Source organism: Myotis davidii, unplaced genomic scaffold, assembly GCF_000327345.1.
Source record: "Myotis davidii unplaced genomic scaffold, ASM32734v1 scaffold356, whole genome shotgun sequence".
In the NCBI taxonomy this organism is placed as follows: domain Eukaryota; kingdom Metazoa; phylum Chordata; class Mammalia; order Chiroptera; family Vespertilionidae; genus Myotis; species Myotis davidii.
Window position 1 is genome coordinate 365,820 of NW_006288188.1, and position 12,580 is coordinate 378,399.

The 12,580-nt window shown below is 37.7% G+C and overlaps 1 protein-coding gene across 1 annotated transcript in view; it reads right to left on the minus strand.

Moving 5' to 3' along the window:
• Positions 1-12,580, minus strand: part of PKD2 (polycystin 2, transient receptor potential cation channel) — a 48,887-nt gene that overhangs the window by 15,488 nt on the left and 20,819 nt on the right. The window contains exons 6-9 of the mRNA XM_006760043.2: positions 7,847-8,014; positions 5,443-5,624; positions 4,219-4,339; positions 677-775 (exon numbers count right to left, since the gene is read on the minus strand). Coding sequence (XP_006760106.1) covers positions 677-775; positions 4,219-4,339; positions 5,443-5,624; positions 7,847-8,014 — 570 coding nt within the window. The remainder of the gene's footprint in view (positions 1-676; positions 776-4,218; positions 4,340-5,442; positions 5,625-7,846; positions 8,015-12,580) is intronic.

The following is a 12,580-nucleotide window of genomic DNA, read 5'->3' on the forward strand; positions in this document are numbered from 1 at the left end:
GCCACTGTTCTGAGCAAAATGAAGTTAGGTAACAAGCTGTGAACTTTGGATGTAGTTATTTGTTGTTGCTTTAAACCAAATAAAGAAGTCATATTGAGAAGAACAAAGCTGCCCAACTTTCCTGTCCTGCCTTCTATGTAACAATCAAACACTTCCTGAGAGAGTAGACAATGGAAAGTTCTCCTGCCCTTAGGCTGTGGCCTTACTCCAAGGATCTTTCCCTTGGACTATTTCACAACTTCTTTGGAAGGTCAAGGATAAAGGGAGAATGAACTATAAAGTACTTGCCTCCAAAACTTTTTCTTTTTTAAAACCGTAATCAAGATCTAGAAAGTGGAAATGTCTTTATAATCTTCCAGTTTATTCTGAATTTTGAATCTGGAAGTGAGAGCCAACCAGAGGAGGTATCAAAACAAAAGGGACAAACCAGCAGATCCGCTCTGAGTCAAAGGAGTTCATTGAGAACTTAACTCCAGGGCATTAAAGTATCCCTGAATTTAAGCTAGCAGTGTATCCATCTCTATCTCCCAAAACGCTTAAATTATTCCTATATACAGCAATCTACTCTTTCTTTTTAACAATGACAACCAATTAATATTTATTTGGAAATATGGCTGAAACAATGATTATTTTATGTAGAAAATAAAACAATTCTGAGAATTAGGGCTTGTCATACCTTTCTGATAAGATCTGATAGTTCCATTTCAGCTTTCTGTTGAGCCAAATCAGATTTCACTTCAGAGTAAGTGTCATTGATGATGGCCAAGAACATATTCTGTTTGCAAATCAAAGGAAAGTTGACATTAAAATATCCACCTAAGTTTATTTTGTAAATAATCCAATCTTTGATACATGCCATTTTGTTCACTATTTTTAGAAAAAATTTGATGTCTTAAGAAGTCACAAATTAATAGTTTTGCTACCATGTTGTTTGGGAAAATTATTCCTTCAATGAAGTCATGCCAAAGGAAAATGTGACATTTTCTTACTTACAAAACCACATATTGTGATGGATTTTGCAAAAAGAGATAAGAATGAAATACAACAAAATATTAATGTATTTAACTATGAATGGAGGGATTATTTTATTATTTCCCTTATCTATATTCTCTACATTTTTTTCATTTGACATAAATTATTTGGTGTGAAGAACTCTAAAACAGCTCTTCAAATTTCAACAGTCCACACAGATATGTGGAATTCTATGCTTATGCCAAATATTGCTATATAATATCATTTGAGATTTACAGAACATAGAAGAGTTAAAAAGATCTCTGCAAATAGGAATATGGTAAGTGTAGTAAGAAGATAGTCAAGAAAGGCTTAATGGAGAAGACAGACTTTAGAGTAAAACAAATTTGGGTTTTGGTCTTGGCACTGCCCAGATTTGTTTAAATTTTCTAATCTTCATTTTAAAATGTATTTATATTAATAAAATGGGAGAAATAATAGTACCTCCTCTACATATCTGTTGTAAGAATTAATGAGATAATCTATGTAAAGTATCTAGAGACAGGGCCTAATGTATGGTGCTACATAATTTATAGTTATTATTATTCAGTAATAGTCCATTTTCCTGACTTTTCCCTTCCCCAGGAAAATGGTTTATATTTTCCACACCCGTTTCCAACAGATTTTCTGGAGGCACTGCCTCCAGTTGATAAGGTCCTTCCTTTGTATTTCCTTTTTAGCACATACCTATGATTTGCAACTACAGAATTGTGTATTTGAGTATGTTTGTTTTACCTACAAGTTTGTGGGGCCTTCATGACGGCAGGGTTGGGCTCTATTTTCGGAACCACTGCATCCTCAGTACCCAGCACATTGCCTGAAATACAGTGGCTCAGTAAATACTTATTGTACGATTGATGAATGAACAAATGAGAGCTCTTTTATTCTAATGGATTTTAATGGGCTATTAAATTGCTATTAATTAAGGAGGAATATTGTTTAAGATTCTGCAGCAGAAATAAGAATAGGATATAGAATATACATAAGTTCCGGGCTTAATGCTCAATTCCAAGGGCAGGCAGTTGTAGTAGGAATAACATCTCTCACCTCTCCTTTTCAATCTAGGCATCTAATGTTTTATTTCTGTTTCCAAATGGCTGTTACCTAATGCCTGCAAATGTATTAGCTGAAGTGGATTAAAGTGTGCATCCTCTGAAGAGGTTTAAAAAATTGGAAAGTGGCTGAGAAAGGCTCTTGGAGGTGTGGGGAGAGGAAGTTCACCCTCCTCTCCATCCTGCCTCACAGGGTCACTCAATGGTAGAGTCTTTCCCTGTTGATGATGGGGCTTTTGCTTCCTGCCTCAGCTGGGCCACCTCACACCAACGTGGCTTCTTGTAACAAGTAGGGGCAATAAATCAACACCTGGCCCTCATCTCAGAAAGGTGGCCAACACTGCACTTAACTTGTCATTTCCGTAAAAAAAAAAAAAAAAGGTTTGTATTGACAGTAGGGTGGGGAGAGCAATTCCTTTTTGTGTAGTAGTACAAAAAATTATTTTAGTATTAAAAAAAACAAACGAAGAGCTTCTTTTCATGTTCTAGCAATTGATCTGATAAAGTGACTGAATAATTTAAAATTTTAAATTTAAATTTTAGAAGGTGCTGTCTACTGGTGGACAACATTCAAACAAGTCCACATTGGAGCATTTCCACTTGCCACAATCATGTCCCTCACTTGGCTGACCGACATATGAAGAAAACTTAGGTGGCCTGAAGTCAACTATAGGTCATTGCAGAACTCTCAATTTCTGGTTTTTGTTTACTGAGTAGACATTCAGGGATTCAGATGCTCCAGAATTCAAACTACTGGCAATGTTAGAGAGTAAGAAAGGCTTACTTTTTCCTCTGTTTTTTTATTCTTTAATCCTATATAATAAAAGCCCAACGACCTAATGGCAGGACGACTGGCCAACCAGTTGCTATGATGCCCACTGACCACCTGGGGGCAGGTGCTCAACACAGGAGCTTCCCCCTGGTAGTCAGTGCGCTCCCACAGTGGGAGTGCCGCTGGGCTGACTGGGATGAGTGGCATTCCCACAACAAGAGCAGCCACTCAGAGGGCGGGTCCACAACCCTTGGCTGACTGGGATGAACAGCGCTCCCACAGCAGGCTGATCCCCACATGCCATGCCCCCACCAGTGCACAAATCCCATGCACCAGGCCTCTAGTATATAATAAGAAGGAGAAACTTAGGAGGCTCAGTTTAAAAGTAATTGTGAGGCATGCATAGAGCAAGATACAAATGAACTTGCATGATAGTCCTGACTCCTCAGTTTTATTAAAATACATCTAATTCTCACTCAGTAAATACTATACACTTAACCACTAAGGACCTGAGTCAGCTCTGGAGATATTACACTAAATCACTGAAACTTATGCAAAGAATCTTTATAAAATCTACTGAAAACAGAAACGGTTTCATTTTCTTAAGATGTTGGTTGATGTAAGGAATCCTTAAATGTTAGTGTTTAAATAAAAAAATACCCACTGTCTAAGTTAAACTAACTTAATATTTTCTTAGTAGAATAGACAAATAAATGTATAAATGTTAAGGTGAAGAACAAAACACCTTTAAAAAAATCCTAATTAAGACCCAATGGTAAGAATGTTAATTTGTACCAAATCAAGAGAATAAACAAACATTTTTTAATATAATTTTTCAAGCAATTTCCATACACTGTTAGATTTAGTCTCTAGCTATGCTAAATATAACTAAGTGAAAGTAAGATATCTTATCTTGATGAGCAATAATTCACTCAAATATTACTCTTGACATACTGGATCTAACTTGCTTAGTCAGTTCCTCTTTTTTGAACAGAAGAGAAGAGAGAAATGCAAAGTCATGTTAGCAAATGACCATGAAAAGCTGATGTTTGTGTTAACAAAACATGTGAGTAAGCATAGTTAACTTTTTAGGCAAAACACTATTTCAAGTAACTTTATAAATTTGCACTTGATCTATTTTTTTCCTTGAATAGACATTATTATCTATCTATAGTTAGGTAAATGAAAGTCCATGGAAAAGATATTTGGTGAAGACTTAAAACTGTAAAGCAAAGACAAGTAAAATAAAATATGATTTATAATACCCACATTTTTCTACTTCTTGGGTTAAAAAAAAAATGATAGGGAATAGAGTGTAGAGAAAAGAAAAGATGGTGATTTGTGAAATTTAAATCACCTCACTCTAAATAAAAGCATACATACCAAAAGAATGAAGAACATAAAGAACACAAATGTAGTGAAATAAAGTGGTCCCAAAACTCGATTAGCTTCCTCAATCTCTGCGAAGTTGATATCACCCAAAATGATACGGAATTGAGTGAAGCTATAAAAACAAAACAAACACCACAAAACAAAAACAAAGAATGTCCAGCATTGAGGCAACATTTTTTAAAAGATGATTTTAGGCATTTTTTTCAGTGTAGATAATTGTCAAATAACAGAAAATTGTCAATTCCTTTGGAAAATTCTTGCTACTTATATGAGCAATTGAAGCCTTCTGGAATAAAAATAATTCTTTCACACTAAATATTATTTCAATTTGGTTAATAAGAAAATATAATCATAATTGTTATTGGGTAACTTATAAAACAATGGGCTATATGAATTTAATACATAATTTAGGTAAAACATGGTAACCCTAAACCTTTACAATGGTCATCTGGGTCTGAATTTAAAATCTCTTAAAAAAAATTTTTTTTGAAGGAGCGCCGAAATTGTATATCTCAAAGCTCCAACATTCTGACACACACTCAAAGTGGGGTCTAGAGTGGCCGTGTGTTACCAAAGCTGGGTGTTAATTAGTAAAATCATTCTCATTCCTGACTTTTATCAAACAGCAACATTAATGAGGGACCCCCGTGTGCAAAGCCTTTACCTTTAATGATCATGATCATCTCTTTTCCTAACTCCTTTCTAAATGGAATGGAAATCTGATACTGGCTACTTTTCTTGTTTTTAATATCATATTTGAGAACTTTGAAAAAAGACAGAAAATTCCTGTACTGGCTTGAGTTTCTCCTAGAATATTAGAAATACTATTTTTTTCCTTAAAAAATAACTTGACGTTTAAAACATATGGCAACAATATTGACTAGGAATAAAAATATAGGCAAATGGTCTCTTAAAAGATGTTGGTTGTGGTGCTAAGAAGACCTTGATCTTGGAACAGTGTTGATTTACTACAGCTGATCTTACTAAAATGTCTTACTAATATATGGGCTGTTACCTCAAGCATCAGCATTTCAGAATATATGGTCATCTTTGCATTGGCGGGTCAATGCTTCTGGGAAAGAGATTTAATTCGAATTTTAAACAATGACTTTTAAACTCTGGGTTAAATAGCAACCATGAAGATTTATCCTTTATCCCCGAGAAGGCAGTGACATCCCTGGTTAAACTTTTCTTCTTAATTTCATATATACTTACATACACTCTTGGAAAGTACTGAAGTCATCAACCTGAGTGCCAAAGACAAGGTAGGCCAACTGAGCATAGGCTAAGAAAATAATGAAGAACATAATTGCGAAACCAAAGAGGTCTTTGGCACACCGAGACATGGTTGTGGAGAGCTGACTCATGGTCCTGTTGAAGTTGATGAATTTGAAGAGCTGTAAAAGACAGAAGGATCGCTCCAGTCACGCAATCGCGGTACTTATAAAAGACAGAAGGATATGAACAGATGAATGGGTATGTACAGCCAACAGAACATTGTTCAGCCTCACAAATGAAGTTTTGATACATGTTGTAACTTGAATGAACCCTGAAAATATATGCGAAGTAAAAGCAAAATAACGTGCTTTTTTTCAAATCTAGCAAATTCTATTTTCTCACTCAAAAAGTATTTTGTGTGCCCACCATGCACCAGTCACTATTCTTGGAGCTGGGAATACAGCAATGAACAGAACAAAGCTCCTGCCCTCATTTTAGTTACACTTACCTGGTGGTTAAAATACAGTAAATGCAGGTTTAATTGTAATTACTAGTAAAATGACTAGCGATAATTTTGTCTCAAGGAAGTTTCAAATAAAAGAGAGAAAACCTCCTACAAATAAAAACTGGTAAAATAAGAGAGAAAGATAGCAAGACCTCCAGGAATTACTTCACTTATTAACTGTCATTTATTGTGCATCAGACTATGTACCAGGCATTGTGGGGGACGGCTTAAGTAGACCGCCTCAAATCTTAACAGTGACAAAAACATTGGTATTCTATCTCAGGAGTCAGCTGGGGCTTGGAGCCTGGATTTGAACCCAGCTCTTTCTGACTGCAAAGCCATACAACGCATTTCTGTAGACAAGGCAGTGAGGATGGCTGCCCGGGTTGAGCCGTTCACGGCCCAGAGGGCATGGCCACCTGCACAGCTCTAGCTAGAAGCCTTGGTGGAAGAACACTGGGGAGATACAAAAAAGCTGAGTCATGACTCTGCCTGAAAGAATGTAATGGTTCTTAAAAAGTTTTGGGGGCAAGATATTTACAATTGAAGCACAAAATAAGCCACCCGGAATTTTACTTAAAGACCTCTTATAAACTGTTTCTAGCCACATCAAAATGTTTTCCAGGGTGTTGTTAACACATTATTTAATACAATCCCTATTAGTATTTCTATGAGATGTTATTATTACTTGTTAATGGTAAAGGTTTGGTATGTTGGGGAGAGCTTCTCCTGACTGAATAAAGAACCTGAGAGGTATAGGATGAGGTCTATGCGCTCTGATAAAGCTCAGGCATTCCAGGTGTGGATACCAATTCTGTAAAATAAATAACTGTTGGTAAGTGCATTGTAAAATGGTGCTGCTCAATAACACTTTCTGTGATGATGAAAATATTCTCTATTTCCACTGTCCAATGCAGTAGCTACTAGCCACAGATAGACTTTATGCACTTAAAAATGTGGCATGCCCTGACTGGTTTGGCTCAGTGGATAGAGTGTCGGCTTATGGACTGAAGGGTCCCGGGTTCAATTACGGTCAAGGGCACATGCTTGGGTTGGGGTCTAGATCCCCAGTGGGGGTGGGGGGGTGCAGGAGGTGGCCTATCGGTGATTCTCTCTCATCCTTCATGTTTCTGTCTCCCTCTCCCTCTCCCTTCCTCTCTGAAATCAATAAAAATATATTTTAAAAAATGTGGTTAGAGTGACCGAGGAACTGAATGCTTACCTGTATATGATTTAAATTAAATTAAATTAAATTTAAATTGACACTGTTGACAGGCTGGCAGCTGCCCTGAAATGATGGAAATTTCCTGCATCTCCAGAACTAAGGCTGGCTGTATATGATGAAATGCCCCAACCTTTCACATACATGGAAATGTACATTATGTCTTGGGAAAAGAAGGAAATGAGTGATTAAGGAACTGCTCAGAAGAGGTGCTTGTTCCAACCTCAATTCTAGGTAAACCTTCTCTATGGCCTCTACCTGGAAAAGAAGCAATCTTTCTAGAGAGCATTTCCAATCAGTTTGCCTGCCTGCCCCTGTCTCCATTCCTCTAGTTCCTTTTCCTTCAACTGGTCACATCCATATCCGGGTGACCTGTCCCTGCTAAAGTAGCTTGGGGCTCCGAGCCCAGCTGCCATACTGAAAAGGCCCCTATTGCTTCTGTTAAACAAAACTTACAGGGACAGGTCTTGCAAGAGTTCAGGTAGAAGAGAGCATCATTCACAGCAAGAGGAATGATCAAATGAGTCCCACTAGCTTACTTTAAAATATGGAGCAGCTTTGGCTGGCTATTTGAATTTGGACAAAAGCAAATTTCTCCAACATTTTGTGTGATTCATGTTAATAAAAAGAAGGGAAAATATTATTAAAAATCCAGAATGAAATTTATACATTACCTTAATCCAGACAAAAAATACTATGACCGCAGCTATATTGTTGAACTGTATTTGCCAGTATGCCAGATGTTCGAAGTTGGGGAAAGCATTTTGATCTTCCAGGAACTGTAGCAGCACCTCCACGTTTGATGTTCTGTATATGTTAATTCCTATAGCCATCACTGATAGCTGCAAAACAAAAGATTCCCTATTATTACAGTGTTTTAGAAATAGATAACTCACCCTAAAATGACTAGTTTATTTCGCTTTGCCATTGTATTAATTCTAGGGATCAACATTTTTCTCACCCAATTGCATTCATAAAAGTCACTCACATAACTGGAAAGTGTTGGGCACTGCCGTAAAACAAATAAAGCAGTATATTGCTTCGAGTTAGGAATGGAAATCCAATGAACAAACAGAAGTTAAATGCACAAACTCTGTCATCAAGGAATGCACACTCTAGTTCAAGACCAAATAAATATACAATGATAAATAATACAAACACCTACTCAGGAATTGGCATCACACAACATAAGGTGAAGGGTGAAAGACATATTAAAAGGAATGCTCTTAAGGAAAGAATGAGCTTGGCCTTTTAAGAGGGAGGGAATGATGACAGAGAGCTCATCAAAGTTTGCAGTGGGAATACATGGGCCAAGGGCTTTCCTCTAGCTTGTTTCTGTCTCTTAACACATGACCAACAACTTGTCACACATGCTTTGGCCCTGGGCTATAAAACCATATCTGAGGGGACATTGGGGCCTCTACTTGCATCCATCACCATTGGAGTAGCATGTATCTGTGGGAAGTGCTAGTATGTAACCGTGACCCCTTGCCCTCATGTGAAGTCTGAGTCCAGGGCAGGTAGGTTGTGACAGGTGGTGTAACCCTTGCTGTCCATTCTCCCTTTCTTCTCATGGATGATGGTCATTGACCACTTCATTAGTCCTTCTTCTCTTTTTATAAAAAATAGGTTTTTATTGATTTGAGAGGAAGGGAGAGGGCGAGAGGGATAAAAAACATCAATGATGAGAGAGAATCATTGATTGTTTGCCTTCTGCATCCCCTCCCCTTCCCCAATGGAGATCGAGCCCATGACCCAGGCATGTGCCCTGACCAGGAATCGAACTATGACCTCCTAGTTCATGGGTTGATGCTCAACCACTGAGCAACACTGGCTGAGCCATTAGCCCTTCCTGAGACACCATCCAGAACATGGCCCCAGGGGATTATCATATCAAAGATCTGCCTGGCTGCCAATAACATTGGCAAAGCCAACCTCACCACCTTCCTTTTCCTCTTTATGAAGGAATTCTAGAGCCAACCTTGTACTTCTGTACTGTAGGAATATTTTCTTTGAGCTCTCTGAATATACTTAGGATGTCTTTCTCCATGGACTTAGCTGAAAGGGATGAAAAATAAGTTGGGGGAAGTGCTGACTGACTGAAACCAACACCACCCCTTTACCCAACACACTCAGAACAGTGTGTTCTCCATCCAGTGTTTCACCCTGCACAGGACAAATGTGGAACACGTAGTCATTTATATAATATCGATATCATATCAACACATTAAGTTTCCCGGAGACTTTTCCTTCAAAATAGGGAATGAAAGAAAAGAGATTTTGTGAACATTTGGGTTGTTATGTCTTTCCTGAGTTTTCTTTGGAATTCTCATCCTTGTTTACAAAAGAACAATCTCTCTTTACCATAATATAAGTTTCACAAGGGCAAGGGTTCTGGTTTTTTTAATTCATTCCCTATATCCCTAACACCAGAACAGTACCAGGCACATAGTGGGCATTCAGAAAATATCTGGTGAATAAATTATTTTCACCATGTGAGACCTACCACTCAACAAAATTACTTGAATTTAGACTTCTTAATAGTCTTCCTTTTTTTATTTTTAGTAATTCTGCTAGTTTTGAAAGACTATTACGTAGGTGAAGTAAGCCTGTAGACTTTAGAGCAGTGATGGCAAACTTTTTGAGCTCGGCGTGTCAGCATTTTGAAAAACCCTAACTTAACTCCGGTGCCGTGTCACATATAGAAACTTTTTGATATTTGCAACCATAGTAAAACAAAGACTTATATTTTTGATATTTATTTTATATATTTAAATGCCATTTAGCAAAGAAAAATCAACCAAAAAAATGAGTTCGCGTGTCACCTCTGACACGCATGTCATAGGTTCGTCATCACTGCTTTAGAGTATTAGGAAAACACACACACACACACACACACACACACACACACAGGAGATAATTTCAAAACAATTCTAAGATGTTATATTTTTATTAGGGTATCATATCTTTTCAAGTTTCAGTTGGACTTTTTCAAGTCAGGTGGGCAAGCAAATTTGGGCCAGATCAAACAAAAAAGCATTGGCTCCTTTCATAGGGTTAAAGGTCTAATGGAACACAGGGCGCGCGCGCGCGTTTGTGTGTGTGTGTGTGTGTGTGTGTGTGTGTAAGTGGGGTGTGGGGGGAGAGGAGCAGAAAGTCTGCCCTTATTTCCACTGGGTCAGGAAAGGTTTGAAGAAGTGAGATTCCACTAGCCCTTCCTCTTCCTTTTCTTTTTTTTTTTAAAGCACACTGTTTGAAGTGTGGTCTTGGCAGTACTAAAAGTTAAGAAAAATAAGAACAGCAGCACAGTGAAGCAAGTTTTCAAAGAAATACTTGCAAAATGTTGTGGCTGCCGAGCCAAAAATCTATCCTTAATTTCCATGATACCATCAGCTGTATTTTCCAGTGGTCTCCAAAGTGGGATGAGGCAATTCACTGGAGTTGGGAGGAAAATATTAAAACTTCAAGATAGGTGACAAGAAACTGTTAGAATTCTATTTCTATTTATCCCAGTCTTTAAATTTAATATTTTGTGTACTTTTTTTTACAAATGTACCCTTTATATCAACACACACACACACACACACATTTCATAGATAATTACAACACATTAGGATATGCTATCAAAATGTTCAGTGACAGATGAACATAATCACAAAAGACTGAATGCCAGTGACTACCCTTTTGTTGACATTGGAGTAATTTAGTGAAAAAGAAGATTGATATTAATTAGATAAAATTACATGTGTCTTTTTACCATTATCATCAATGACATAAATATGAATATATTCATAAAAACAAAATCAGTATGTTTTGCATTTTTATAGTCCCAATCATTGTTTTCTAGAATAACTTTTATTGATTTCAGAGAGGAAGGGAAGAGAGAGTGAGAGATAGAAACATCAATGATGAGAGAGAATCATTGATCGGCTGCCTCCTGCACGCCGCCTACTGGGGATCAAGCCCGAAACCTGGGTGTGTGACCAGGAATCGAACCAGTGACCTCCTGGTTCATAGGCCAACACTCAACTGCTGAGCCACGCAGGTCGGCCTAGAATAACTTTTAATGTATATAGATTATAGTCAGCCATCACACAGTCCAGAACTATTTTGAAAAATTACTTCTAATATCATCACCTTTCCAGCCTCCTTGAATACTGCAATTTTTCTGTAACTGTGTTCATTATTAATCCGTTGAGACTTTGGGGATCAAGAGTTTACCTATAGGAACTGTGTGAAAGGAGGGGTGCACTTCTAACTGCACCAGGGTCGGGTCAGTTCCATGTTCTTCTGTATTTTCATTTTAAGCAAAAGCTCTTTCTGAAGTATACATGTGCATGGCTTACGAGGCAGTGGCAGAGCAGTGAAGATGGTTATTGTGAGAATTATATGAACTTCTGTATATGAGAAGCACTTGGAACTGTGCTTAGCACAGATAGCTTCTCAAGTGTTAGCAATTATTACTATTGCTCCTATCAATATTGTTATTGCCATGCAATACGTCTATATAGTTCTTTTTGTCTCAAGTATTCTTTTATTCACACATGAAGATCATTTTTACATTCAATAATATAATAGGTTAACATATTAATAACATTCAAGAACATATTTTCTATATTTTACCACTAATTCTACTGATGATTCGATAAATGACTTGATGCAAAGGCTTCCCAAACTGATTTCTGATTCCAGGGGAAGAATACTGATAAGAAAGTAGAATACTAGAAGAGAGAATGATTAAGAGGGTGATGCATCACTTACTGAGATTTCAGAGGGCATCTCTGCTGACCAACTTTTAAGCATGTGACAGTTAAGCATGTCATTATATGCTTAACTGTGTAACAGTGCTTAGCAATAGATTGTTACTGATGAAGAGAGAAAAACTTGCAAAAATACATTTCTACTCTGATGCTTCTGGAAGGAAGTGGTTAAGATGCTGCTGAAGGGAAACCATCTTGACAAAGTGTTAGAAATTATAATAGCCCAGCTGGAGTTTCCCAGTGGTTGACCGTTGACCTATGTACCAGTAGGTCACGGTTCGAATCCCGGCCAGGGTACATGCCTGGGTTGCAGGCTCAATCCTGTGTAGGCGCATGCAGGAGGTAGCTGATCAGATTCTCTCTCATCATTGATTTTTCTATCTCGCTCTCCCTCTCCCTTCCTCTCAGAAATCAATAAAAATATAAAAAATAAATCCCTTGCCGAAACTGGTTTGGCTCAGTGGATAGAGCGTCGGCTTGCGGACTGAAAGGTCCCAGGTTCGATTCCGGTCAAGGGCATGTACGTGGGTTGCGGGCACATCCCCACTAGGAGATGTGCAGGAGGCAGCTGATCGATGTTTCTCTCTCATCCATGTTTCTAACTTTCTATATCTCTCACTTCCTCTCTGTAAAAAATCAATAAAATAT